General features: G+C 41.2%; 1 protein-coding gene across 2 annotated transcripts; it reads right to left on the reverse strand.

Annotated features, from left to right (window-relative positions):
- Nucleotides 1-26,242, reverse strand: MCUR1 (mitochondrial calcium uniporter regulator 1). Of its 2 annotated transcripts, XM_042806855.1 has the most exons (10): nt 25,983-26,242; nt 25,052-25,165; nt 23,580-23,683; nt 20,642-20,743; nt 18,962-19,003; nt 9,860-9,931; nt 6,462-6,515; nt 5,231-5,345; nt 1,814-1,897; nt 1-1,259 (listed from the first exon to the last, which is right to left on the reverse strand). In XM_042806855.1, exons 1-10 carry the CDS (start codon nt 26,143-26,145, stop codon nt 1,192-1,194), a joined length of 918 nt encoding a protein of 305 aa, XP_042662789.1. In that variant the 5' UTR covers nt 26,146-26,242; the 3' UTR covers nt 1-1,191. The 2 variants fall into 2 exon arrangements, with proteins under 2 accessions (XP_042662789.1, XP_042662790.1); XM_042806856.1 differs by lacking the exons at nt 1-1,259; nt 1,814-1,897 and adding an exon at nt 2,389-3,924 and having other exon boundaries at nt 25,983-26,235.
- Between the last annotated feature and the right edge of the window lie 94 nt (nt 26,243-26,336).

A 26,336-nucleotide genomic window follows, 5' to 3' on the forward strand; every position in this document is an offset into this window, starting at 1 on the left:
ACAGTGTACTTATTCCTTGAAAAGAGACTTTACGTGGCAGTTTTGTTAAATATTGAATTTTCTTGAAGAGTTTTGATCATTTTAGAAATTAATAAAGTCAGTTTACTTATTCCTGAGAACTCAGTGGGAGATGCAAAACTAAGTCTTGCTCACACCTTGCAACCGGTAGTTCAAAAGAACTAGTCACAGGAACTTAGCCAACTTTGCTGATTAAAAAAAAAAAAAAAAAACCAAACACAAAAAAACCTCACTAGTTTTCCTGTGGAAGGTCTACAGATGGTAGCAAGAGTAAGAAGAGAAAAGTCCACTGAAGTGGTATGATTCCAAATATCTAGAAGGGAAAAGCATGCTGTCTCCAAAGTCAATAGCAACTGTTAATAACTGCACGGAGCTAGGATTTCACAATTTATGAAAAGGTCAGTTAAGTGAACATTCACAACTAGAATGATTATTCTAGTAAACCAAAACACTTGTGGTTAGAAAAATCGAAGCACTTTTCATACCTACATTAAAAATATGTTTCCATTTGTCAACTTATGTTTTTAAGTACAACTCTACAACATTCTGGGAAATGAATGATGCAATCAACACTTCTAATAGAGAAAGGGGTAGCCAGCATGTGATTTAACAGTAATAAAATACTTGAAGCAAACAATTTAGCTAATACATACCAGTGAAAAGGAGATGGCTGCCTTACAGATTTTTACTGAAAACAAGAGGGAAAGCAAGATAGACAAGCAGTTAAATTCACTATACTCCCACTAACATTTTACAAGTAAATACAGTTTTGTAAGAAGTCTGCATCTCTATTTGTTCAGCAAAACACAAAGAAGCTTTCGGAGCAACTTAAGTTCTCCAGCAAATGGAATGATTCTCAGTCTCCTTCCCCAAAAGGAAACAAACTCCTAGCTTTGCTGTGTGAACATGGAAGCTCACAGGGAAAACTCACAACTAGTTGTAGCATAGGCAGACTGCTACTCTTACATGCTCTCAATAGAGATGGGCTCTTCCTGAAAGCAAATCAGAGCTGGAGCTCAGCTTTAGCTGCATTCCCTATTCTTGCAAACTACCTTAAAGAGAGAGCTTGAGAGCTAACATTTCTAGATTAAATTTGTTCTTTTACACTCTTTTCCTGCCAGGCAGGAAATGAACAGATGCATTTCTGAATCAGGGGGGAGCTACTGCAGATTTTCACTGCTGAAGTGGTTTTATGGCAAAACAGTCCCATTTATTTTTCACTTGCATCTTCTGGAAGAGCTCTGCAAATTGAAAATCAAAACATGGTCAGAGAACTTTAAAGTATTTCTGTACATTTAGAAATGCCTCTAATTTGAATTAGTAGCAATATACAGAACAACGGTCTTAGAGAAAAAAAAATGGAGAATTGCCAACTTAGGTCTCCTATTTATGAATTCAGTGATTGACACTCAGCTGTTGCTTTTCAATAGGTATTTAGTACCATGTCCTGATGTATTTGCTTCTCATCTGTACCAAAAAGCTCATTCCTTGAGTTTAAATCGCTCTTTGAAAGAGTTTGTGTGTGGAGACACATGGAGGGATTTTCTACCTTTTTGAAGTGCCAATAAATACATGTGGTACACATGATGAGACAGTGTTAGAAAGATTGCTAACCTGATCTTTAAAATCAGACGTAATCAGGGAAGATTTTGCATCTATGCACACAGGATAGGAGTAACAACCTTTTACACCACACTTGAAGACTTTATGGGCTAGGAAGTAATAATTATGTTCTATTTATAGTGTTCTTTTCCTGATTGACGTATTAACTTTATGCCTTGTTTAGAACACTCACCAAAAAGTGATGGTTTGCCTGACAGTGTGCTAATTCCAGGACAAAGCGGCTCTATAATCTTTTCACTTCCTCCTTCCACCTGCCCTGAAAAGAAATTTATTTGCATAGTATCTATTTTCAGCAGGATATACCCTGTATTTAAAATTAGTTCTAAATAGTTATTTTAGCAACTACTTATCAGATGCTCAGGCATACAGGCAAAGATGTACTCATTACATAGACACATATAAAATCATCTGTCCTAGGAAGATAAGAACCAACACTGAAAGTCATTCCAAACAAATTATTGCTTGTCTAATTTGAGAAAGTGTCAAGTCTTATTAGTATAAAAAATATTTTTTAAACAAAGAAGTGAAGGTCTTCAATACAGATTCATTCAATTTAGTGGGGCTGTTAAATTAGCCTGCAATAATAGTTTTCCTTACATTGTTGATTGTTCTTTCCTCTTCAGTGTCTTAGAGGGGCTGTCGACTCTGCTAATTCTTAGCTTAAAAGAAGTCCTATTAGCAGTGACTTACCTTTAGACAGATCAAATTCAAATTTAAAAGTTGCATTTATAATGAAAACTCGTCATATTCTATGAAATATTCAAAATTTTTTTATTTCAGGCCAGTGTTGTTACAGGTATTCATCTCTCGCTCTGCACTTGCACATGATCAAAGTTGGCACTCCCAACCACCAAAAAAGTTAAATGGTTATTACAGTACAGGCACAAAGTAGCCAAACAGCTTTACTTTCATTAAGGAAAGCTGTGATTGTGCTCTAACAGCATTTATTACCAGTGCATAGATTGTTCTGTCCTCCTAAAGGCAAGCAAGAACAGGAAATTTCCCTTAAGTGAAAGAACACAGATGGCAGCTCTGCTACCGAAGCAGTCATTTTGTCAGTGGAAGAATGACAGATATCTGGATGCACTGGACGCCTGCCTTCATTGCTTTCAGTCACACGTACTGGTTCACATGGGCTGGCTCAGAACCAGATTAAACATCCTTGCAGGTCGCCATTACTGTTTTCATTACTATAATCACTGTCAAAGTTCCACGTCTGGAAAACCAACAGGAACTTTTTTTTTTTTTTTGAAGTAAAACAACAAAAAACCCAGAAGACTGTCAGTATTGCAGTTCCCTCGCCTAAGACCCTGCCTGCTTCATAACTGCCATTTAAAATCTCTTTCCTTTCTAGAAGCATCGATTCCCTTCCATCAAGAAGGAAGTACCAGAGACACTTCGTATCACTTAACCATAAATTAACACAACTAGTGTATTTTACTGCATTTCAAACTTCCAGTTACAGTGGTAAAGTTAACAATTAGCATATGGAATGAATATCAGATACTTTTATGTACCAAAGGCAAGTTAGTCACAAAAACCTCTACAAATATATTATGAACAAAACTGGCAGCAAACACTGCTATCATTACACAGTACTCTTCCATGAAACAAAAGTGATTGGACAGCCATCTGCAAAACAAGCTGATAACTATAATGTTATAAAAATAACAATACAAATATTTGATCATAGTAACTGTATGAACAATTGTTAGAAGGAGGGAAGCAAGCATGATTCAGTTAACACAAATTCTACTGATACAAGAGTGCCTCCAAGCCACAAAACGTGCACTTTTAGTTTTACATTAACAATCAAGACTTCAGTCTGATACACGCAGCTGACTCCGGCAGGCACGTCTGAATAGACAATGGAACATAATTCCAGAGGTTCTCCTCTACAGCACGATGCCCCGTACGATCCGTATAAACACCAGTCTCTGCTTGTATAACACTTCATAGCAGCAAGCTGTACTGCAGTTCAGAATGGAGGGAAGTGGCAGAAAAGCATATACCATGCTTTCATCAGAGGTAAGTTTCAAAATATGCATGATATATGTACAGTTTGTTTCTAGGCACATCTTTGGTTACATTCTCAATACCGTCTGCTTTACAAAAAAAAATAAATAAAAGTCAAGACTTGGTTGAAGTCCAGGCAAAGATAAAACTTTTTTTTTTTTTTTTCCAGAAACCAAGACAGTAGAATTCCCTTTAAATTGATGTTTTATTACTACATCCATAAACGATAAAATCCCAGTGCTACAGTAAGGCATGTAAATACTGAACCTGAAAGAAAATAAAAATGGGGAGGAAAATGGAGACATTTAATCATTAGCTCTCAGAACATTTCTTCAGAAAGCTATGTACACATCTTACTACAGTACTAAAAGTGTAACCACCACTCCTTCCCTATGCAAAAAATAAGGTTTTTGATTTACAACAAACATTTCAAGGTGCAGTGGCACAAAAATGACAAATAAGGAATGGGAAAAAAAAAAACGCAGGAAATCAGAGCTGGAAAACTATCAAAAGGATGAAAGAAACCCTTGGTTGCTTACCATTCCAAAAAAGATTAATATGCCAAGTTACAGTTGTAAAGCGAGGAAATGAGTAACGGGATTATTAAACCAGATAAATGCACGCTAACCTTAACAAGGCTTATCAGTTTGCAATTTTTAAAATTTCTATTTAAATAAAATCAACTTCTGATTTCTAGATATATACACTGAATGTTGTTGCCATTGTTTACAACAGGAGCACATCAAACACAATGCAAATTATTTTTAAATTCTTTTTTTCCATGCAGAGTTCAACATGTTTTTGATTAGGGATGGTGGGGAAAAGAATTTCCTCTCATTTTAATAAAGTGCCTTATATTTTCCAATAATGGTTCTCTCTAAAGGATATACCTGAAGTACAGTACTATGAATACACATAAATGACTCTACGTGTGACAAAACCCATTGTGAAAGAGTAATCAGAAAATCTAAATCAGAAGATTAATTTTCTACTGCAAGTCTGCTCACATTTAATAGCACTGCACACTCAGTAGCAAAATGTCAAAATATTAAAGTTACCTAGGGCAATTATGTAGGCACACTCACATATATAGTATTTTTCTAATGCACATGCCTGACAAATGGAAGTTTAAATGCATATGTGGTGGGAAACACTCAGAAAAGCTGAAATGTTCTATTTTGCATATAGATCTCCATCAGACAGCTGAAGAAAACCTAGGAATGCATGCAGCAAGCTGTTTTTATAAACTAAGTCAGGCACAGAAGAACTTTCTGGCCCTTGTTAGCAGGCTGTCTTTTAGATTTCTCATACACATTATTATTACAGTATAAACCAGGATAAAAAACAAAGTCATAGAGCCATAGGCCATGCAAAATAAAGCTGCAAATCACAAGAGACTTTGTCTGGGTTAAGTACACAAATAAGGCTGATAATCTTCACTGAGACTATTTCAAGTATTTTTTTTTTTTTTTTTTAAGTCAGGGCCTTTACAAGTACAGTCAATCAAAAGTTTGCCAAGAATTTAACAATGTTTAACAGTTTCACCATCAGAGACAACCATCGGATTCCTTACCTGCTAAGTACTTAATATTATCAAGTTTGTGCGATTCGAGCATGGTTTTCAGATCTGCAACTTCTGTGTCTATTTTTCTGTCTGTTTGGGTCAGAGCTCGATCTTGTTGCGCATGCTAAAAAAACAAAGCAACAAAATTATGCAATTTGGAGAGTTTTTAGTTTATTTGGAAATTTAACCCATTCCTTCAAGTTATATTTTTGGTTCCTCCTTGAATGCATGTTAATGTGCGTTCAGAGAGAACAAGTTCCTTCCCAGCTGATTGTATCCGAGGAATTGAATAAGTTGGTGAACTCAGGAATTTTATACGATTGCATGTTCCTTAACACGTAATCTAGAAAGTGGCAGAACAGGATGCCTTCTTATCTCAATCTAGCAGCATAAACATTAACTTCAATCTGTCGTTTGGCCCACTGATATTATAGTCACTGCTCAATTATAAGAGCTACTGAGAAGTCTAAGAGTCTCTTGTGACAAAAACATACCAGAGCATAAAGATTTATGGATCATTAGAAAAAACTGAGAATCGGTCTTCTAATTTAAAAAAAATCTTGCCTTCATCTTGTAATGAATTCTACCACAAAAAGAGGTACCGACAAATTCGGAATCTGATTATGACAGAAGGCAGAACTTTTGTAAAACAATGGAATAGAATTATTACTCAGAGAAGACTGAAAGATCAAACTTGTAAACTGAGAACAAGAGCTATTGAGTTATATTTTCAAATCAGCACTACTGAAACGTTGTGAATCAGTTAATGATTTACTGCTAGACATCTTCCTAGGGATACTTCCCTATACTATAGAAAGGAAACAAAAGAAAGGGGAAGTGCTTGGTAAAAATCTCCTCTAAAATGAAGCCAAATAAATCTAGCAATGTGTTTCAGTCTCACTGAACACAGAGGGGGGAAAAAGTTAATTTCACAAACTGACATTAAGAGTAGAATTACATATAGAGAAAATATTACATGAATGAAGTTTCAAAACAAAGTGACTACTAAACAGTTTATATATACGTGCAGAGAGTCTAGTAATATATATGAAAGCCTTTTTATTCTGTAGATACTTCAATTACCTGTACCAATATGAAAATACACAGGGAAATAATAAAGCACAATGACATTTTGTACATTAAAATGCCTAAAGACATGAAAAACTCCAAAAAGAATACCAGGTCTATAACACAAGTACAAAAAGATTTGCTGTGTAATAATCAGCTACCAAATTCTTACCAATTCTACTACTTCTGTCCTCATTTCAAGTAATTTTCTTTCATTAAGCGAATACTAGAGGGGAAAAAAAGAAAAAAGATAAACACATTGTCATTAAACTTTCTCCTCCCACGCTTAAAAGTGTATTTGTTTCCAAATTCTGTAGAACACTGAATCTGGACAAGATTATTGTTTCACAACACTTGGGAGGCAGTAGGATTAATTGCTGTCCTTTGGAAAAGCATAATTTAGACAGGTATTCATCCACAACTCTGAACTGTGAAGTGCAACAAGTCCATCAGACACTCATCTTTTGCAAAAACTGTATGTATTAATAAGCAGCTGGAAGAAAGGTTTGCAGATTCGCATTTCTGAAAAACAAAGACATATGATTCTAAACAGTAACTCTGAAACAGTTAACTAATCCATCGAGCATACAAGCACAATTAAGACTGAACCATCTCCTTTCTTCAGGAAGTGGAGGTACGGTTTTAGAACATCGTATCAAACTCAGCTATCAGAGAAATGTTTAGCAAGCCCTGCATGCACTCACCACTTGTATTGTTCTGACCATCATTTCATGATATATCTGTTAAATACAGAACATCTGTATCTCATATTAAGCCATCCATTTGTGAAACATCAGAAGTGGCTTATTTTTGAGTTATACCTCTCGGCGTTCAAGGAAATTTAAATCCAAACTAAAGAAGAATACCTTTAAGGCAGGTTACCATTCTGACTCACGAAGAGGCATGATTTACCTTGACATCTATATGGTTCCTGTCCCACTACTGGAGCAATTCAATTATTCATAGACAGCTGCTAAACCACCAGTCTATAGCGCAGAGTACTAAGGTCATCCGTCTCCGAATCCTCAGTTACACAGCAATAATCTCACCTGCAGACATTCCCGAGTGCAAAGTGGCCTTATTCTTCTTCACTCTGGAAGCTTATTCCACTTTCAAATTAACTCAGATTAATGTACACAAATGCCTCAGCATTGAAAAACCCTCCTTAAAGATCTAGAGTCCTACCTGGACTTTCAACTGATCTAGTGAAGAAGTTAAAAGACAGCAGGCTGTTACAAATGTAGAAAATGATGTAACAAAGACAAATAACAGCATGTCTACAACTAACGAAAGAGTCACTAGATTCTGCAAAATGGAGATGGATAAAAAAAGAAATTCAGTCATTTTTATAAAAATATGCATTTTTGAAAGTTGCAAGATGGCAGAATATTTATAAAAGAATCTAATGAAAATTACATTTGAGGTGAAATTTCACATAAGAATTGGGCCTCGCATTAATAAACTGATCATTCCTATCAAAAGAACCATGACATTTAAACCAAACAATTTTATAGATTGAAATAGTTCATCTGGTTTACTTTAAACAGATGCTGCTAGCCATTTCTGAGTAATTTATATTCTACAAACTTCTTTCTTGATGTTTGCTTTGTGGCTAGAACTCTCCCAGTCAGACCTTGCAAGGATTTGAAACTTAGGTCTAAGACAGTGAAATGCACCCTTTTACCGCAAGGCATTACCACACATCTGTAATAACACCAGTGCATAAAAAAACAGGAGGAAAGACAAGATTAAACTTCCCCCCTGAAATTCAAGAGGGAGATTTCCCCGTAAGTCCACGTTTTTCACAGTGCAGAGAAAATTCAGTTTTGTCAGATGCATCTTGAGATTTTTAACAGCAAGCTCAGAGGCATGGTGATGCAGGAACACATGAATATATATGGAATTTTGTACCGTACTTCGAGTTTCTAAATCACATCTGTAGCACTGCAAATATAAATCACAGCATAAACAGATGTGAATTAAGCAATGTAGAATTCTCCAAGAAATGTGAAGTGGAACGAACTAGTTAAAAGATAAAGCATTTAGAGTTTGAAACATTAAAGACTGCATCAGTTTTGACAAATTAAGAAATTCTCCTTCAGTACTTATTCCAAGCAAAACCAAAGGATAAGAGCATTTTACTTAGTGCTTCAAGTTAAATCAATTTCAACATAGGACATTTCTGTTCTGAATAGTAACTCAGTAAGAATGAATAGTAACCGTCAGTTATCCTGAGTTTTATTCTCAGAAAGCTAGATACTTAGTCCTAAATCGTATTACAATTGAAGTAAATGATCATGATGCTCTACCTACTATAGAAAATACCGGATTAATCTCTCCCCCAGCTCAGCATATAGGATACAACCTGCTCCCCATTCATCTGCCTTTGCCCTTTCCTGTCCATGCATGGCAGACCTGGCAATTAAAGTGGGGGGCCGGGGGAGGAAAAAAAGAAAAGAGCATTTTTCATTGCAACTATTGAATTTATAGTTGCACAACAGACTACAGAGTTGGTCAACTTTCTTAAGAGAAAGTTGACATGCAGTTTGCTCTTCCTAGGAGGCAGTCAAAGTAAAGTAGTGTTCTGCACAACAGACAAGAGTGTGGATTCCAGGATCCTACATAAATAGACAAGAAAACACTTCTGCCTATTTTATCACTGGTGTTTTTAAATAGCTTTTGTAAGCTTGAAGTATTGCAAACCTTATGATCTACAGAGTTAATATGTTTCATATGATGCTTTTTTAAAACATTATCATGACGTATTAACCTTTAGACAAGAATTCAACTGCTCAAATTGTACTTCATTCAAGCATCTGCCATGGGATAACAGATCGGTAGTCATTATACTAAATCACTGACTAAATCAGCTGTTACCTGAACTAACCATTGTGAAAAACTTAGAGGCACACACAGAAGATAAATAATATCTACTTGAACGGTTCTTATTGACTAGATTGAAGATAAATATTATGTCTTCATTACACACCGGTTGAAAAAGGCCTGAATAAAAAATAATATTAACAGAAAAATGTCATTAAAAGACCTTTAGATTTAGAAGATGCAATTTCTCTGAGATCCTAAAATCTAGTAAAAAATATCTATGGGAATAGAACTCATTTAGAGTGCTATATATAATACAAAAACTTGTTAATCTTCTAATTCCTCATCTATGTTACTCTAATTTAAGATCACATCAATTCAGTTCTACTAAATATTTCAAAGTTCAAAACAATCTCAACTAGCATCAGTTACAATTAAAAAAATTAGAGATATACTAGTAACACAGAAAACCTGAGGTAGCTAGTCAGCATAGTTAAATATCTAATATATTTAAGTGTAATGTGTTAATCATGATATTAAAACAGTATCAAAATAGATAAGATGTACAAAACCAAACATGGCACCTTGTACTATAGAAACATAAAGGTGAGTAACTTGGATTAATACCATTGTGAAGCTGAATGATACTATAGATTAGTATGAAAGTGCTCTTTGGGTAAAATGCTCTTGCCCAAATTAGATTATTCAGTGTTGAGATGTTTCTAGAAGAAAGTAACCAAAACTTACCAATTCTTTTACTCTGCTCTTCTCTAGGTTTAGGTTTAACTTGTTATCTGCACGAACTTTGGTAATTTCATCCTAAGGGGAAAGAATTGATAAAGAAGCAAGCAAGACTTTCTCTTTAATCATAAGCAGAAAAAAATTAGACAAATAGATTGTGCCCTTCTTCACATAGCTCAGGAATCAAGCTTCTCATCAATTAAGGTACATTATTTTCAAAAGTATAAGTATTCTTATTCTTCCCTCAGGAAATACTCATATTCCGTAGTATGAATTGGATCTCAGAATCAAAAACTAACAGTGACTTTTAAAACCAGAATACTAAGAACTGCATTAATTGATAACACAGCCCTCTCTAAACACTGGGAATGTTTTGTATATCCCATAAATCTCTCTGGTTTCTAGAAATCCATGTACACCTGTAAGTTGGACTTTCTTCATGAAGCAACCTTGATGCTGAAAATAACTTTAAAAGCAGATTCAAACCTTCCAACGTAAAAGAAAATCTGTTTCTAGAGACTACATCTAAGGCTTTCAGAAAAAGCTACAGACATTTTAAAAGTCAGGAAATGTTTATTATATTTTTAAACATTTAACTTTTTAAAACTACCATAAGCTGTACACTTGCATTTTACTTCATTAATAGCTGTAAGTGATTTCCTGTCCTGGTTGGGGCTGGACTAGAGTTCCTGTTTGTTTTAGCAGCTGGAGGAGCTGCAGCCCCCTGAGACCCCAGGGGCTCCCCAGGTCCCAGTGCCCTCACCTGGGCGCGGGGGCGGGGGGAGCACAGCTGGAGGGCTGGGCCCCGATTGGCCGATAGTCCATGTCACGTGACACTGTGCTCACTATATAAAGGCAGGAGTGGGCTGGGAGGGGCTGCCACTGCTGGGAGTGTGGCTGTGGGGCCTTGGTGTTGGGGATTGCCGGCCGGGAGCAGGCGGGTGTGGGTCGGTGGTGAGCAGCTGTATTGTACATTACCTGCTGATATTGCTGTCAGTGTATTGTTCTGTTACTGTTATTAAACAGTTTTTATCTCAACCCGCGAGTCTCCCTTTGCCCCTCCGATTCCCTCCCCATTCCCAACTGGGGGGAGGGTGGGTGAGCGGCTGTGTGGCATTTAGCTGCTGAGTAGGCTCAAACCACAACAGTCCTTTTTGGCACCCAACGTGGGGCACGAAGGGTTGAGATAATAACAGATTTGATCTGTGGGTACTATCAAGTTTGTTATGATGCCGACTGCCCATCCTGTTATAATGTCATTTGCTTGGCTCCTAAAATTGTGGATTTTTGTTGCTGCAGTTGTGTTATACATCACATTACTTACCATATGTAGTCCCCATGTTGTTGCTTATTACCCATGGGAATTGGATTAAGATTTCTGCCTTGCTGTATTATGTAACTCTAATATATGGCATGATAAAATCTTCGGTCCTGGGAGTTATGGGGCACCTACTGGAGTGGGTTAGTAACTATACCCTCCACCTTTTCTCCTCGGAAAGCCCACCCAGGGGGGAGATACCTTTTTCCATCTTCCCCTTCTCCAAGCTACTTGCAAGTATACTTGAGAATGCTGAGAACTCTGAATATCCATGGAATGCTCATATTAATGTTGTTGTCTTGTTTCTGGAAGCTGTAGTGTTCCTGAATGTGGTTCAGGTTCTGTTTCGGGTTAAGCAACTGTTTCTGAATACCACTCAGAGGTCTACCCCAGGGTTGCAGAGTTATGAGTGGCTGGGAGTGTGGGGTAGCATGGGCAAGTACCTAGGACAGTGGGGACCTCCAATGTTTTGGAATTTCACCCCTGAACAAGTGCAGGATCCTGAGAAATTAGTAAAATATTTAGAAAAGGTGTGCTGTCATCCTGACACCTCAAGAGAGATGCAGATCATTGCAACATGCTGGGGCCTGGCCCATGCCTACCGAACCCTGCTTGCCACCATGCAGTATCCTCAAAAGGAAGACGTCTCGGCATCTGCGAGCAAAACAACCGGCACTGCAACCACTCTGACACCCCCACCAGGCACTGCAGCCACTCCAACTCAGGCGACCGATGCTGCAGCCAATCCGACCCCTACGATAAGTACTGCGGGTGAGCTGAAGCATCAATCCACAACAGTATCAGTTGCTCCCATACAGAAGAAGAAATACACTAAAAAATCCCCTCGCATTGTAAAAGATGATGATGAACCAGGGCCCTCACAAGAACAGGAGGAGGAGGCAGAGCCAGTGGTAATCACCCGATCCCTATCCCTGAGTGAACTACGAGACATGAGAAAGGATTTCAGCCGCCATCCAGGGCAACACCTCCTTACCTGGCTGCTCCAATGCTGGGATAGTGGTGCCAACAGTGCGGAATTAGAAGGTAGAGAAGCCAGGCAACTGGGATCCCTGTCCAGGGACGCAGGCATTGACAAGATAATTGGAAGAAAGACACAAACGCTCAGCCTTTGGAGATGACTACTGTTGGGCGTGAGGGACAGATATCCCTTCAAGGAAGATCTTACATGTCATCTAAGTAAGTGGACTGCCATGGAGAGAGGCATCCAATACCTGAGGGAACTGGCTGTGCAGGAGATGGTTTATTATGATCCAGACGATGCGTGGCTACCCACAGACCCAGATGAAGTCCAATGCACCCGGCCCATGTGGCGGAAGTTTATACGGAGTGCTCCATCTTCACATTCGAATGCACTAGCAGTATTTGACTGGAGAGACAGAGAGGGACCAACTATGGATGACTTGGCTCGCCGACTCCGGCACGACGAAGAAAGTCTCTCTTCTTCCATCGTCGCGGCTGTGGAGAAACTGTCACAAGAAGTCCGACAACTCAAAGAGGACATGTCCTACTCTCCACCTCCACAGACTAAGGTCTCGGCTATCAGGAGCAAACGACTCCCTACTCAAGCCAGACGGTATACACCACAGGGGAACCTATGGTATTACCTGCGTGACCATGGAGAAGATATGAGGAAATGGGACGGGAAACCCACCTACGTTCTAAGAGAGCGGGTCCGAGAGTTGGAAGGAAGAACGGCTACAAATCAAGGTTCTTCCAGGAGAAGTGCTGCTCCAGTCTCAGCTAATCAGTTACCCAAACAGCGTAGAAGAATTGACTTTGCTCCTGATCCTATGAGGAGAACTTCTGAGTCGTACTTACAAGAAGTGAGTAACCAGGATGAGACCGAGGTTCGCACAGACCGCACTAACCCCTTCATCAACAATGGATACTATGAGCAGCATTAGAGAGGCCCTGCCTCCAGCCAGGTGGAGGAGAGGGACAATCGTGTTTACTGGACTGTGTGGATTCGATGGCCTGGCACATCGGATCCCCAGGAGTACAAGGCTTTGGTGGACACTGGTGCCCAGTGCACCCTGATGCTGTCGAATTTCCAAGGAACAGAGGCTATCTGTATCTCAGGAGTGACAGGAGGTTCTCAACAGCTGTGTTGGAGGCTGAGGTGAGCCTAACTGGAAATGAGTGGCAAAAGCACCCTCATTTTGGTATTTTAAGGACCCAAAAGGGTACCGGTGGGCTTTTGGCATAGCTGCCTTGGAGACAGAAGAAATCAAACAGCTGTCCACTCTGCCAGGGCTCTCAGAGGATCCTTCTGCTGTGGGACTACTGAAGGTTGAAGAGCAACAGGTGCTGATAGCTACCATGACTGTGCACTGACAGCAATATCGCACCAACAGAGACTCTGTAGTTCCCATCCACCAACTGATTTGTCAACTTGAGAACCAAGGGGTGATCAGCAAGACTCGCTCACCCTTCAACAGCCCCATTTGGCCAGTGCGGAAGTCTAATGGAGAGTGGAGACTGACAGTGGACTATCGGGGCCTGAATGAAGTCACACCACCGCTAAGTGCTGCTGTGCCAGACATGCTGCAGCTTCAGTATGAATTGGAGTCAAAGGCAGCCAAGTGGTACGCCACAATTGATACCGCCAATGCCTTTTTCTCCATCCCTCTGGCAGCAGAATGCAGGCCGCAGTTTGCTTTCACCTGGAGGGGTGTCCAATACACCTGGAACACACTGCCCCAGGGGTAGAAACACAGTCCCACTATTTGCCATGGACTGATCCACACTGCGCTGGAACAGGGTGAAGCTCCAGAACATTTACAATACATTGATGACATCATTGTATGGGGGAATACAGTAGAAGAGGTTTTTGAGAAGGGAGAGAAAATAGTTAAAATTCTTTTGAGAGCTGGCTTCGCCATAAAACGGGGTAAAGTCAAGGGCCCTGCACAGGAGATTCAGTTTTTAGGAATCAAATGGCAAGATGGACGTCATCAGATTCCAATGGATGTGATTAATAAAATAACAGCTATGTCTCCACCAACCAGCAGAAAGGAAGTACAAGCTTTCTTAGGTGTGATAGGCTTCTGGAGAATGCATATTCCAAATTACAGTCAGATCGTAAGCCCTCTTTATCAAGTGACCCAAAAGAAAAATGACTTTTTATGGGGCCCTGAACAAAAGCAAGCTTTTGAACAAATTAAACGAGAAATCGTTCATGCTGTAGCCCTTGGGCCAGTTCGGGCAGGACATGATGTTAAAAATGTGCTCTACACTGCAGTCGGGGAGAATGGCCCTACCTGGAGTCTCTGGCAGAGGGCACCAGGGGAGACCTGGGGTCGACCCCTGGGATTCTGGAGTCGAGGATATAGAGGATCTGAAGCCCGTTATACTCCAACTGAAAAAGAGATACTGGCAGCATATGAGGGGGTCTGAGCTGCTTCAGAAGTGATTGGTACAGAAGCACAGCTCCTCTTGGCACCCCGACTGCTGGTACTGGGCTGGATGTTCAAAGGGAGGGTCCCCTCAACACATCATGCAACTGACGCTACGTGGAGTAAGTGGGTCGCGCTCATCACACAGCAGGCTCGAATAGGAAACGCCAACCACCCAGGAATACTGGAAGTAATTACAAATTGGCCAGAGAACAAAGACTTTGGAATGTCACCAGAGGAAGAGGTGACCCGAGCTGAAGAGGCACCGCCATATAATGAACTACCGGATAACGAGAAGCGATGTGCTTTGTTTACTGATGGGTCCTGTCGCATTGTAGGGAAACATCGGAAGGGGAAGGCTGCTGTGTGGAGCCCCACGCGTCAGGTCGCAGAAGCTGTTGAAGGAGAGGGTGAATCCAGTCAATTTGCAGAAGTGAAAGCCATCCAGCTGGCCTTAAGTGTCGCTGAGCAAGAAAAATGGCCAGTCCTTTATCTCTACACTGATTCATGGATGGTGGCAAATGCCCTGTGGGGGTGGTTGCGGCAGTGGAAACAGAGTGGCTGGCAGCGTAGAGGCAAACCCATCTGGGCTGCTGATTTGTGGCAAGATATTGCTGATCGAATAGAGAACTTGGTTGTGAAAGTACGCCATGTAGATGCTCATATACCCAAACATCGAGCAATGGAAGAACATCAAAACAACCACCAGGTGGACCAAGCTGCAAAGATTAAGGTGGCCCAAGTAGATCTGGACTGGCAGCATAAGGGCGAAAAATTTATGGCTCGTTGGGCCCATGACTCCTCGGGCCATCAAGGAAGAGACGCAACATACAGATGGGCTCGTGACCGAGGGGTGGACCTAACTATGGACATTATATCACAGGTTATCCATGAATGTGAGACGTGCTGCAATCAGGCAGGCCAAGCAGTTAAAACCTCTTTGGTATGGAGGGAGATGGTTAAAGTATAGATATGGGGAGGCCTGGCAGATTGATTACATTACGCTCCCACAAGCTCGGCATGGTAAGCGTTATGTGCTCACAATGGTAGAAGCAACTACCGGATGGCTGGAAACATAGGCTGTGCCCCATGCCACTGCTCGGAACACTATTCTGGGCCTTGAAAAACAAGTCCTGTGGCGGTATGGCACCCCAGATAGAATTGAGTCAGATAATGATACTCATTTTCGAAATAATCTTATAAACACCTGGGCAAAAGAACATGGCATTGAGTGGATATATCCTATCCCCTATCATGCCCCAGCCTCCGGGAAAATTGAGCGGTATAACGGGCTACTAAAGACCATGCTGAGAGCAATGGGAGGCAGAACTTTTAAGCATTGGGACAGACATTTAGCAAAGGCCACCTGGTTAGTCAATACTAGAGGATCTGCCAACCAGGCTGGCCCTGCGCAGTCAAACATTCTGCATATTGTAGATGGAGACAGAGTCCCGGTAGTGCACCCTAAAAACATGCTGGGGAAGACCGTCTGGGTTATACCTCCTTCAGGTAAAGGTAAGCCCATACGTGGGATTACCTTTGCCCAAGGACCCGGGTGCACGTGGTGGGTAATGCAGAAGGACGGGGAAGTCTGATGTGTACCTCAAGGGGACTTAATGTTAGGCAAAAATAGCCAATAAGCTGTATTAGATTAGTCACCACACTACCCTACCAATGCTTTGTTATGGCAAACATGAACGTGGATGAAAATAGGACTGGTTCCAGCAACTGATGCCCAGCGACTGCCACAGACTGTGAATACAGACAGCATCAGATGCATCAGCTCCAGCTGCAACAGAGACTGCATGCCATCCTCCTGTCAGGTGCAAGGACACCTCTGCCCTACTGACTGAGCATTGCTCCTCCTGCCTGAAGGGGCTGTTATGACAGATGGAACCTGAAGCTATGGACCAAGTCAACTCATGATACATCCTGCAGTGATGGACCATGGACTGAGGGAATGACATCTGTATGCGTATGTCTTTGACCAAGGAAGAGGATTGTAAATAACAAGAATGTATTAGAAATATGGAACGTGAGCATAATGTAAAATTATATGGAATAAGGGGTGGATACTGTCCTGGTTGGGGCTGGACTAGAGTTCCTGTTCGTTTCAGTAGCTGGAGGAGCTGCAGCCCCCTGAGACCCCAGGGGCTCCCCAGGGCCCAGTGCCCTCACCTGTGTGCGGGGGCGGGGGGAGCACAGCTGGAGGGCTGGGCCCCGATTGGCTGATATTCCATGTCATGTGACATTGCGCTCACTATATAAAGGCAGGAGAGGGCTGGGAGGGGCTGCCACTTCTGGGAGTGTGGCTGTGGGGCCTTGGTGTTGGGGATTGCCGGCAGGGAGCAGGCGGGTGTCGGTCAGTCAGTGGGTGGTGAGCAGCTATATTGTACATTACCTGCTGATATTGCTGTCAGCGTATTGTTCTGTTACTATTATTAAACTGTTTTTTCTCAACCCGTGAGTCTCCCTTTGCCCCTCTGATTCCCTCCCCATTCCCAAGTGGGGGGAGGGTGGGTGAGCGGCTGTGTGGCATTTAGCTGCTGAGTAGGCTCAAACCACAACATAAACATTTAACTTTTTAAAACTACCATAAGCTGTACACTTGCATTTTACTTCATTAATAGCTGTAAGTGATTCCTGCTTTTCCCAGTGACAGCTGCCATTTTAATGCAACCTCCTGGCAGGAATTCCAGCCAGCTGACAGTTTGTCACCAGGCAAGCTGCTGATCAGATGAATGTGTGGGAGAAGCAAAAGATTGCTGATGATCTGGGAGATTCTACTATTAAAACCAAGTAAGCATCTCTCAAGTAAGCCAATGTCAACTAGTCAAAAGTTCATTAAGTTAGTATGAAAACTAATTAAACTCTATTTCTGTGTTTGAATTTTTGAACTCTAGATGTCATTACAACACAATACATTACAGTTTAACGAATCAAGAATTAGAAATAAGTTTTTCTTAAACTTTTACAACACTGTCTTTTGTCTTGCAGAGGAACAAATATGAGCAAACATGCTTGTGAGAATTATATTTTCAGTTAAAAGTAAAATTTAAAAAGACATCTAGCTTTTAAGAAAAGATGACTCAGATCCTTGACCAGTGGATTATACTGACACATTTATATGCAACTAGAACCATAAAATAAGTTACAATTCAAAAATTAGATGTTGAATGTATTTTAAAATGGTATTCCAAAAACCCAGATGCATTATGCACTTCATAACACAGTATGAAATAAGAGAAATTTATGTTCTCCTTTTGGAGATGACAGTGCAAAAAGAAATTGAGAATAGGAAAGAAATAGCAAGGAGGCACTAGGTCAAGTTTGATCACATTGTCAGCTAGCTCAATGAGTCCAGTAGTCTGACAGTTTCCAGTTTCATGGACGAGTCCTAGGGAAGGAAGAGTGCTCCATCCTTCCAACTAAGAAGTATGCCTCAGCAGGAAATAGCAGTTCTCAAGTCAGATACCCATACTCCCTAAAACCCTAACGTTTCCCAGTTTCCAATCTTAATCACTCTTGCAAGAATGTTTGTTTTTGTGTAAAGGCTGCTTATGACTCCACATCCATTGAAATAATAGATTTTAAGACAGTCTTGGGTTTGATAATAGAAGGGTGTTTAGAGTACTATTCAAGATAAACAAGCCATGAAGAACAGAAACACAGCACTGATGCTTACATCTGATAAGAATCTATGATAATTAACAGAGTAAGTTTTCTATAGAGAGTCTGTTTTCTTGCAATCCTCATTTGCTCCCAAATGGGACCAAACATAATGGTCCCAAACTTAGTGCCCTAAAGAAGTCATTTAAAAGCTATTTTAAATTCTAGAGAGCTAACAGGTAAGTCTTCAGAGAAAAAAACAAACAAACAAAACCAACCAAACAAAAAACCCAAAACCAAACCAAACAACAAAACTCAAACCAAACAACAAAACTCAAACCAAACAACAAAACTCAAACCAAACAACAAAACTCAAACCAATTAGTAAGTGATGTAATTTTAAAAGTATGTTTCATCTTTACATGTAACAGGCAGCCCTAAATGTAGAACTTCACTTAGCCTTAACCATGACATGGCCGCCACTTTCTCAGTCTGATTAAGGACATCAAAATAAAAAATTCTTCAGTTAACTTTTTCTTCACCTCTTGTACCATTCACAGTTCTCTGTCACGATAATGAAGCATGCATAAAATTGTCTGTGCTGCAGCCCACAGTGTACCATCAGCTGCAATTTGAGTATCCTATATATCACAACAATTAAACACAGCTTTTGAAATAAAATCTTGTCAGCAACATTTATTTTATTTTTTTTTAAAGCAAACCAGACATAAGTCAATTCTTAATTATATTGATACGGTAACTTACCATGACTTGCTTCTTTATCTGCTGGAGTTCAAGTTTTATTTTCTGGGAGAGTAGAAAAAAAATTTTACACTTTTATTACTGTATATAAAACCACATAATCTAGAAACACTAATGAGTTTGCACGATCAGTAACAATGACTACAGTCCATAATGTGAAAAGGAAGGCAAACCGAGCGTGGTTTAACTCTATGTCCTCAGCACATGTATAGATACATGCGTGTGTATACACACGTGTTTACTCAGGATTGCATTTCCAAACAACAGCACAAGACAGGAGCTAGGCATGTCCCACAGCAGACAAGGTGGCCAAAAGCATGGGATGGTATTAACAAGAGTAAACCCAGCAGGCCAGGGGAAGTGATTATTTCCCCATATTCAGCACTTGTGAGCCTGCACGGGAAGTTCTGTGTCCAGCTTCAGGCTCCCTGGTAAAACAGATGTTAACACACTGGAGCGAGTCCGTTGGCAGGCTATGAGGATGATGGGGGGGCTGGAGCACACTATGTTGGGGGTGGGGGCTGAGGAGGAGAGAATAAGATGGGCTTTGTTCAGCTTTAAGAAGAGATGGCTAAATGGCAATTATACTGCAGCCTGCATCTATCTAATGTTCTCAATATATCCTTTTATTCCATTATTATCCTAGTACTTTATCTCTTTCAAAAGACACATGAAGTAGGTATAGCTTTAGCATCTTCTATTAACTCTATCTGGAGATCACCCAGTCCAACCTCCTGCTCAAAACAGGGGCAACTAGAACAGGCTGCTCAGGGCCATGGTCCAGTTGGGTTTTGATCTCCAGGATAGGGACTCCACAGCCTCTCTGGATATCCTATTCTAGTGTTCCACTACTCTCTTACAGTAAAAAAGGGATTTTCTTATGTTTAAATAGACTTTCCCACATTTTGATCTGTGCCAATTACCTATTGTTCTGTCACTGGACAACACTGGAAAGAGCCTGTCTCTGTCTTCTTTTTACACTGCCTTCAAATATTTGTATACAGTGATGAGATCCCCTCTGGGCCTTCTCTTCTCCAGGCTGAAGACCCTGCTCTCACAGTCCCTTACTGATCTTCCTGGCCATCTGTTGGACTCTGTCCAGCATGTCCATGTCTCCCTTGTACTGGGGAGCCCAGAACTGGACCCAGCACACCAGGTGAAGTCTCACCAGTGTCAGGCAGAGGGGCAGGATCATCTCCCTTGACGACCCACTGGCATCCCTCCTAACACAGCCCAGGAGGCTGTTGGCCTTTGCCACAAGGGCTCATCGCTGGCTCATGGTCAACTTGGTGTCCACCAGGACCCTGAGGGCCTCTACTGCAAAGCTGCTCCCCAGCTCGTCGTCTCCAGCCTGTCCTGGTACCTGGGGTTATTCCTCCCTGGGGGCAAGACTTGGACTGCCAGGAGTCTCATGAAGTTGAACAAATGGAAATGCCATTTCTCCAGGTTGTTGATGTCCCTCTGAACAGCAGCACAACTGCCTGGTATATCAGCCACTGCTCCCAACTTTGTATCAGCTGCAGACTTGCCAAAGTGCACTCTGCCCCATCAACAAGGTCATTAACAAAGGTGTTAAACCATACTGGCCCCAGAGCCAACCCCTTGGGTACAAGACCCTTTTTTACATCATTCGAAAAAACAAGCAAGTGTTAAAACAGCACTTTCCAAGATAGTGATTTTTACCTCGTTTTCTGAACGAAGTGCTGAAAATTCACTTTTTTCCAAAATAATCATGTCCTTTTTCACGCCACCAATATGGGACATTACTTGCTGCAGTGCAATTTCCTTTTAAAGAAGGAAGAAAAACCTCAGAACATATCATAAGTATAATGCTTTTTCTCATCTGTGCCTACAAATACAATAGGCTATTTTGGTACTCTGGAATTTTTAATCCAGCAATTTCAGATTATCTGAGTTTCACAAAGCAAGATAAACTGACAGTGACAGAACAAGCAAGTTAGGCTAAAACACTGGTAATATTTGACAAAATTAGCAGTGCTAACACAGATCAGAATAATTCAATTAATAGCCTAAGAAAGTTGCTTCCAAGTCTCCAAATTCTCAAGCTAGCTAAGGCATTAGGGAGAGGTGTCTCTGAGGTGGCTTTTAGACCAAAACTCCTCAGTGCAACCATACTCTTTTGTAATTACCTCCTTTTTTACCTCCCCATGCACTTGGGCTCACTCTGCTTTGCTAATCAGAATCACACACTATGCTTACACTTTTAATTGCTCTTCTCAGTCTGTTATACTGAGCTGACAGAAGACAAACAAGAATCCTCTGCAACTTTCAAGGACGGAAGAGTGCAGACATTGTTCTAGACCCTACACTATCCACACATGCAAAGAGGGACTGAGTTCTCTACTCTGAAGGTCTCCCTTGTAGTCCCTTGCTTTTGATTCTGGACTAAGAGCCCTACAAATCTGACACAGCACTCTAACTTCACTTTTGTCAGGAAATGCTATTCTAACTTGCAAGGTTATATTTCTAAGTGGCATCTGGAGAGGCCTCACCAGGCTACCTGACCACAAGACTGAAGACAAAAAAAAAAAAAAAAAAAAAGGGTCATGTACTGGACATATTACAAAAAGTCTACAGAAAGAGTACTGCCATGGACACCTCTTCTCTTACTCCTTGATGTCTCCAACTTGCTTTTGTTCTCTCCCCTCTTAAGTGAACTCAGAAAACAGAACAGAACCTTCCATATTCTTTCTCTTCCTAATACATACACACACATATGTTTCTCTTTTTTCCCTGAAGTTTTGTCTAACCAGTGTAGTACTTCATCTTTTACATACCCAACTGTGGCCTAGTGGTAATAGCTATATCCATAACATTACAAACCTTCTTCCAATTCTTCATTCTCTTCTTGTATAAGCCCTTGTGCATTCAAAGACTATAAGGAAGTACAGGTTTGTCATTTTGCCCAGAGTTCATGGCATACACACTGCATGAGCTGCTTCTAGCTTAGCATGCTGTACAACCTGCACATTTGAATCTTAATGGCAGAAAGTCACCTTAGGTCGAATCTAACAGTCTCAGAAAACATTTACCATCAGTAGCAACATTTAATTCAGCACAAAATGGGCAATGTTTGCTTTAATTCAAAAAAGCCAGGCATAGCAGGTTGGGATTGCTTACTGTAGACTGCTTACCGTAAAATACAACCAGCCATGGGCGAAAGGGCCCCTTTAACACTGCATTCCCTGGCTGACTGTGGAACAAATTCAGCAGAGCAGGAAGAAGCACTCCCATGTCTGCTTTGCCTAGAATTTAAAAGCTAGGAAGGATGGGCTGAAACCTCCCTAGATGGAAAGTGGTGCAAAATCCAGGTATCCCACTTCTTGATAAGATGTCCTCCTGCCAAGACTTAAGATATTACAAAGACAGCAGCTGTTCTTTTCTTACATTTTAAAACAGCAGCCTAGTTACTATGAAATAAGTTAAAGCTTGTGTTTAGAAGGTGACTTGGGGCTGTGAACCCCAGCCTCACAGAGCAGCTCAAGAGGTTGTACTTCAGCTATGCTTCCTGTCAGCACTCTGTAATTGACCAGCTGGCGTGTCAGGGAATTCCAGCATACCACACACTGTGAATCCCATTCAAAGGTGCTTAAGTTCCACATGCAGTGAATCACGTCTTACTCTGAATTTCGGTTTCATTTCTGGAGTCAGATGCCCAATAGCTCAATGTGGCAATATTCAACACTGTCATGTGTTGAATGTCAACACATGCCACTTACATGGATCTACCTTTGTACAACCTGACAAAGGGCCCCCCAAAAAATCACAGCCAGCATTAGAACAAGACTTTCCTCCAGACACAATTATTCATTAAAACAATTATTCCCACACAAGTCAAAGCTAACAGTTCAGTTCAGTTGTACACAATTTCCTGGGAGCCAGGAAAGATCTCTAAATACTCAGCACTATCAGTCTGTTTCCAAATAAATTCTCTTCACTTCCTCCCACCAAGATGCGTATAGCGGGTAAGTTTAGACGATACCATGAACAATGTATGCATCAAAGGAAAAGGAGACATATTTCAATATCAGCATCCAAACTACACATGTTCCTGTATCTTATCAGTGTATACAACTACATCAGTCACGCCCTAAAAAACATCATATAAAAAAAAAAAATTCAGCTCAATTTTAATACAACAAACACACCATTGTAAAACAAAGAGATAAATAAAAAGGTACCACAAAACCAGGTGGTAAATAACTGGGGGGAATTTGTACTTCCTTCTTACAAGTCTACAAAAGAATCTATGTAGGAGCTGTAACTATTCAAATCCATGCACTGAATACCTCCTGCGACTATCTAAAAGCCTTCTCAGTAATTCTGCTTTATGCCCCAATAAGGTTGAAACTAAAAAGCTACATGTGGTTTGCCTACCAGGCCACAGTACCTAAATCTCAAGGTCCACCACAACACTTTGGTAAGTATTTCATAAACTCAAGACAAAAATTCACTAGCCAATAGACACACAGGGATTTTTGCTCTTCACCTTCAAACTTTTAAAATACAGTAACTAATAGTAATAAATAGCAACATATTTCACTAGCAGGCACACTAGGTTTTGATTTAACTTTAACCCCACCATTGCCTCTGATCTAACCTGCTGTACTTTGGTGACCATGTCCTTGTAAATCATATCCAGGTTGGTGTTCATAATTTTCACTAATGCAGATACAATGACCTCCGACTGTTGAGTGGTGAACCCTAAACAAAACAAAGTGCAACAACATTCAGAGAAAGACCTAAATTGGGACAGTTTACAGAAATGCCACTTGCTAATACTCAGCACCAAGTTAAAATGAATGTCAGTTATGAACGATACTAAAACATACTTCTCTTGATCCAGCACTAACAAAAAACCCACAACCAGTCAGTACATGCAAGTTCCCCCACTCCAAAATTATGTCTGTGACATAGTACAGCTGCTTCTGTAGTACAGCACTGCTACAGCATCAACAGGATAAACACTGGAAATTTTCTAGAAGTGTTATGGAATGTCATCTCTCAAATGTGGTTATTTCTACAAGCAAAAATTCTGACCATGACAAGCAGGTACTTACTTTCAGTATACTATGAATCTTCAGTAAGACTGAAGATGTGCAAAACTCAACAACTGAAAACAGAGCTAACTGCTCGGATTTTAAGCCAACCAGCCTCTAAGTCCCTGTCAGAAACTTTTTAAACTGGACATATTGGGAACTATTGTAAAAAATTGTCCCTAATAATATTCTCAACTTTTCCACTCTCAAAATGTGGGAGTAAAAACATCATGAACAAGATTTAATCATTATGAAAAGAAACTCTCACTCTCTCTCTCCCCCTTGCCCTTATCCCTCCTCCTGACACTTTGTTTGTGTCCAGGTGCTCACGTAACTGCTCTGTGAGCTCATTAGTGTCCCAGAATACAAATCAAGCAAAAGAGCTGGAAAGTTTTCTGAGAATTAGGTTGGCACGTGGAAAGAGATGAAACCACATGGCAGGGGAAAGGGACTGGGAGCTCTCCTTTGCAGGGATGAAAAGCTGTTAGAAGTCAATTCAGCTGGACTGAACTTCACCTTAAGGTACCTTCCCCACCTCAGCAACATTGGCATGAATCCAAAATAATCTCTTCCCTTATCTACGCTTTAGCATAAGAGCAGCCACATTTTATGTAGTATTCTACATTCTGTTCTAAAAGCTGCATTTTACATAGTAGTCCATATTCAATCCTGTTATAATACACTGTTGCATATTCAGGGTGCTATGTATTAAATATGTAGGAATCAAATTAATATATTTTAAACCACTACCTTGAAAACTCTGTTTTTTATCCTCAATTCTTATTATTTAATTTCTCTTTAGCATCTTTAATTACCAGTAGGACAGTAAATTATTCCAATCAAAGTTATATAAGCTCACTGTTGCCTTTTGGAAGTAGAAAAAAACCTACACGTTATTACCCAGTATATAAAAAAATAAAATCCATAAACTGAAAATGTGACATCATGTAAAGAAGCAAGTAACAAACTTTGTAAACTAAAAATCCACTCATGAAGTGACATTAAAAAAAGCTACCCATTTCTAGCAAATTACCATTTTCTTCCAAGCGGCATACCAGTGCATGAGTGTCAAAAAAAAGCTTCCTATTTCCCAATAAGGAAATATTCCCTTTGCTGTCTAGGGATGATGCTGCTGAGATGCTTAAATCTGAAAAAAAAAAAAAAAAAAAAAAGAGAGATATAAAGAGAATGTAAGTTATTTTTAAGAAATAATATTTAATCAACATGTTTGCTTTCCAGGAGTTTCCTTACTACCCCAAATATTTTTCATTTATGACAAAACATTAGATTGCGTGTGGAGATTATCGCGGCTTGGTTGAAACTGAAAAGGTCTCCAACTGACAAGCTCTATGCGCAGGAGCTTGAGAATAGAATACAAGGCTGCTTGTATACGCTCTCCAAAAATACAACGTCCTGGAAAAAATCCCACCAAGCGTCCGGGTCTTAAAATTGTTCTTTTACCATTATTAGCGTGGTTGGTGGAAGCTGTGAGCACTTCAAAGCTCTGAGGCCTAAACCGGCAGACTCCTTCCATCCTTTGTTAAAGAAGTGCGCAAAAAGCCATCACTCACGCTAGGCCTTTTGTTATCGGTACAGAAAATACTGCTGCCGTTGAAGGCACGCCGGGGACAGCGTGGCTCCCACTCGGGGCATTCGCACGGACCAGCTGACAGAAAGCACGCGAGGCGAGCTGTCCGGGGGGCAGAACTCGCTGTCCTCACAGACACTAGGTTTTAAATCGCTTGGGCAGAAAACGCGGCTGTGCCTTAGCGGCCTTAAACATCGGCAAGGACTGACGGATGGAGTTGGCGGGGGGTAGGGTTGAAAAACCCGGGCCTAGCAAGTTCCCCCGCGGGCAGTTCCCCCCGGCCCCTAGCTCCCCCGGGGTGCCGCCGCCGGGCTCCCGGGGTCAGGCGCGGCCCCCCCGGTCCCGGACACCCCCCGCACCCCCTCCCGGCTCTCACCCCGCTCCCCGCCGCTCCCGCCGCCGGTACCGGCCGCCCCGCCGCCCGCCGGTGCGGCCGGGCGCTGCCAGCCGCGGAGGCGGCGGTCACGTGAGGCGGCCGCACGGCGCAGCAGCAGCTGCAGCAGCAGCGCCCGCCTCCCGCCGCTCAGGGCCGCGGCCATGGCCTCCGCCACGCCGGTCTCCCGGCAGAACGGAAGGGGGAGGAGGGGAAGGAGGGGAACTACCACTCGCTACTGCGGCGCCCTCAGCCTCCCGCTTCCGCTCCAGGCGGAAAAAAAAAAAAAAAAAAAAAAATTAAACCAACCCACGTGGGTGACGGCGCGACGGGGCGGCGGTTGATTTTATGGCTCGC

This window comes from Tyto alba, unplaced genomic scaffold (assembly GCF_018691265.1).
Source record: "Tyto alba isolate M040663 unplaced genomic scaffold, T.alba_DEE_v4.0 Super-Scaffold_48, whole genome shotgun sequence".
NCBI classification, from domain to species: domain Eukaryota; kingdom Metazoa; phylum Chordata; class Aves; order Strigiformes; family Tytonidae; genus Tyto; species Tyto alba.

Coding starts and splice junctions, on each gene's coding strand:
- MCUR1 (XM_042806855.1), bottom strand. CDS start 26,145: ATGGCCGCGGCCCTGAGCGGCGGGAGGCGGGCGCTGCTGCTGCAGCTG. Junction 9,932..18,961: donor AGATAAAGAAGCAAGTCATG/GTAAGTTACCGT, acceptor CTTTCCCCTTAG/GATGAAATTACCAAAGTTCG. Junction 1,260..1,813: donor AGGCAAACCATCACTTTTTG/GTGAGTGTTCTA, acceptor TTCAATTTGCAG/AGCTCTTCCAGAAGATGCAA.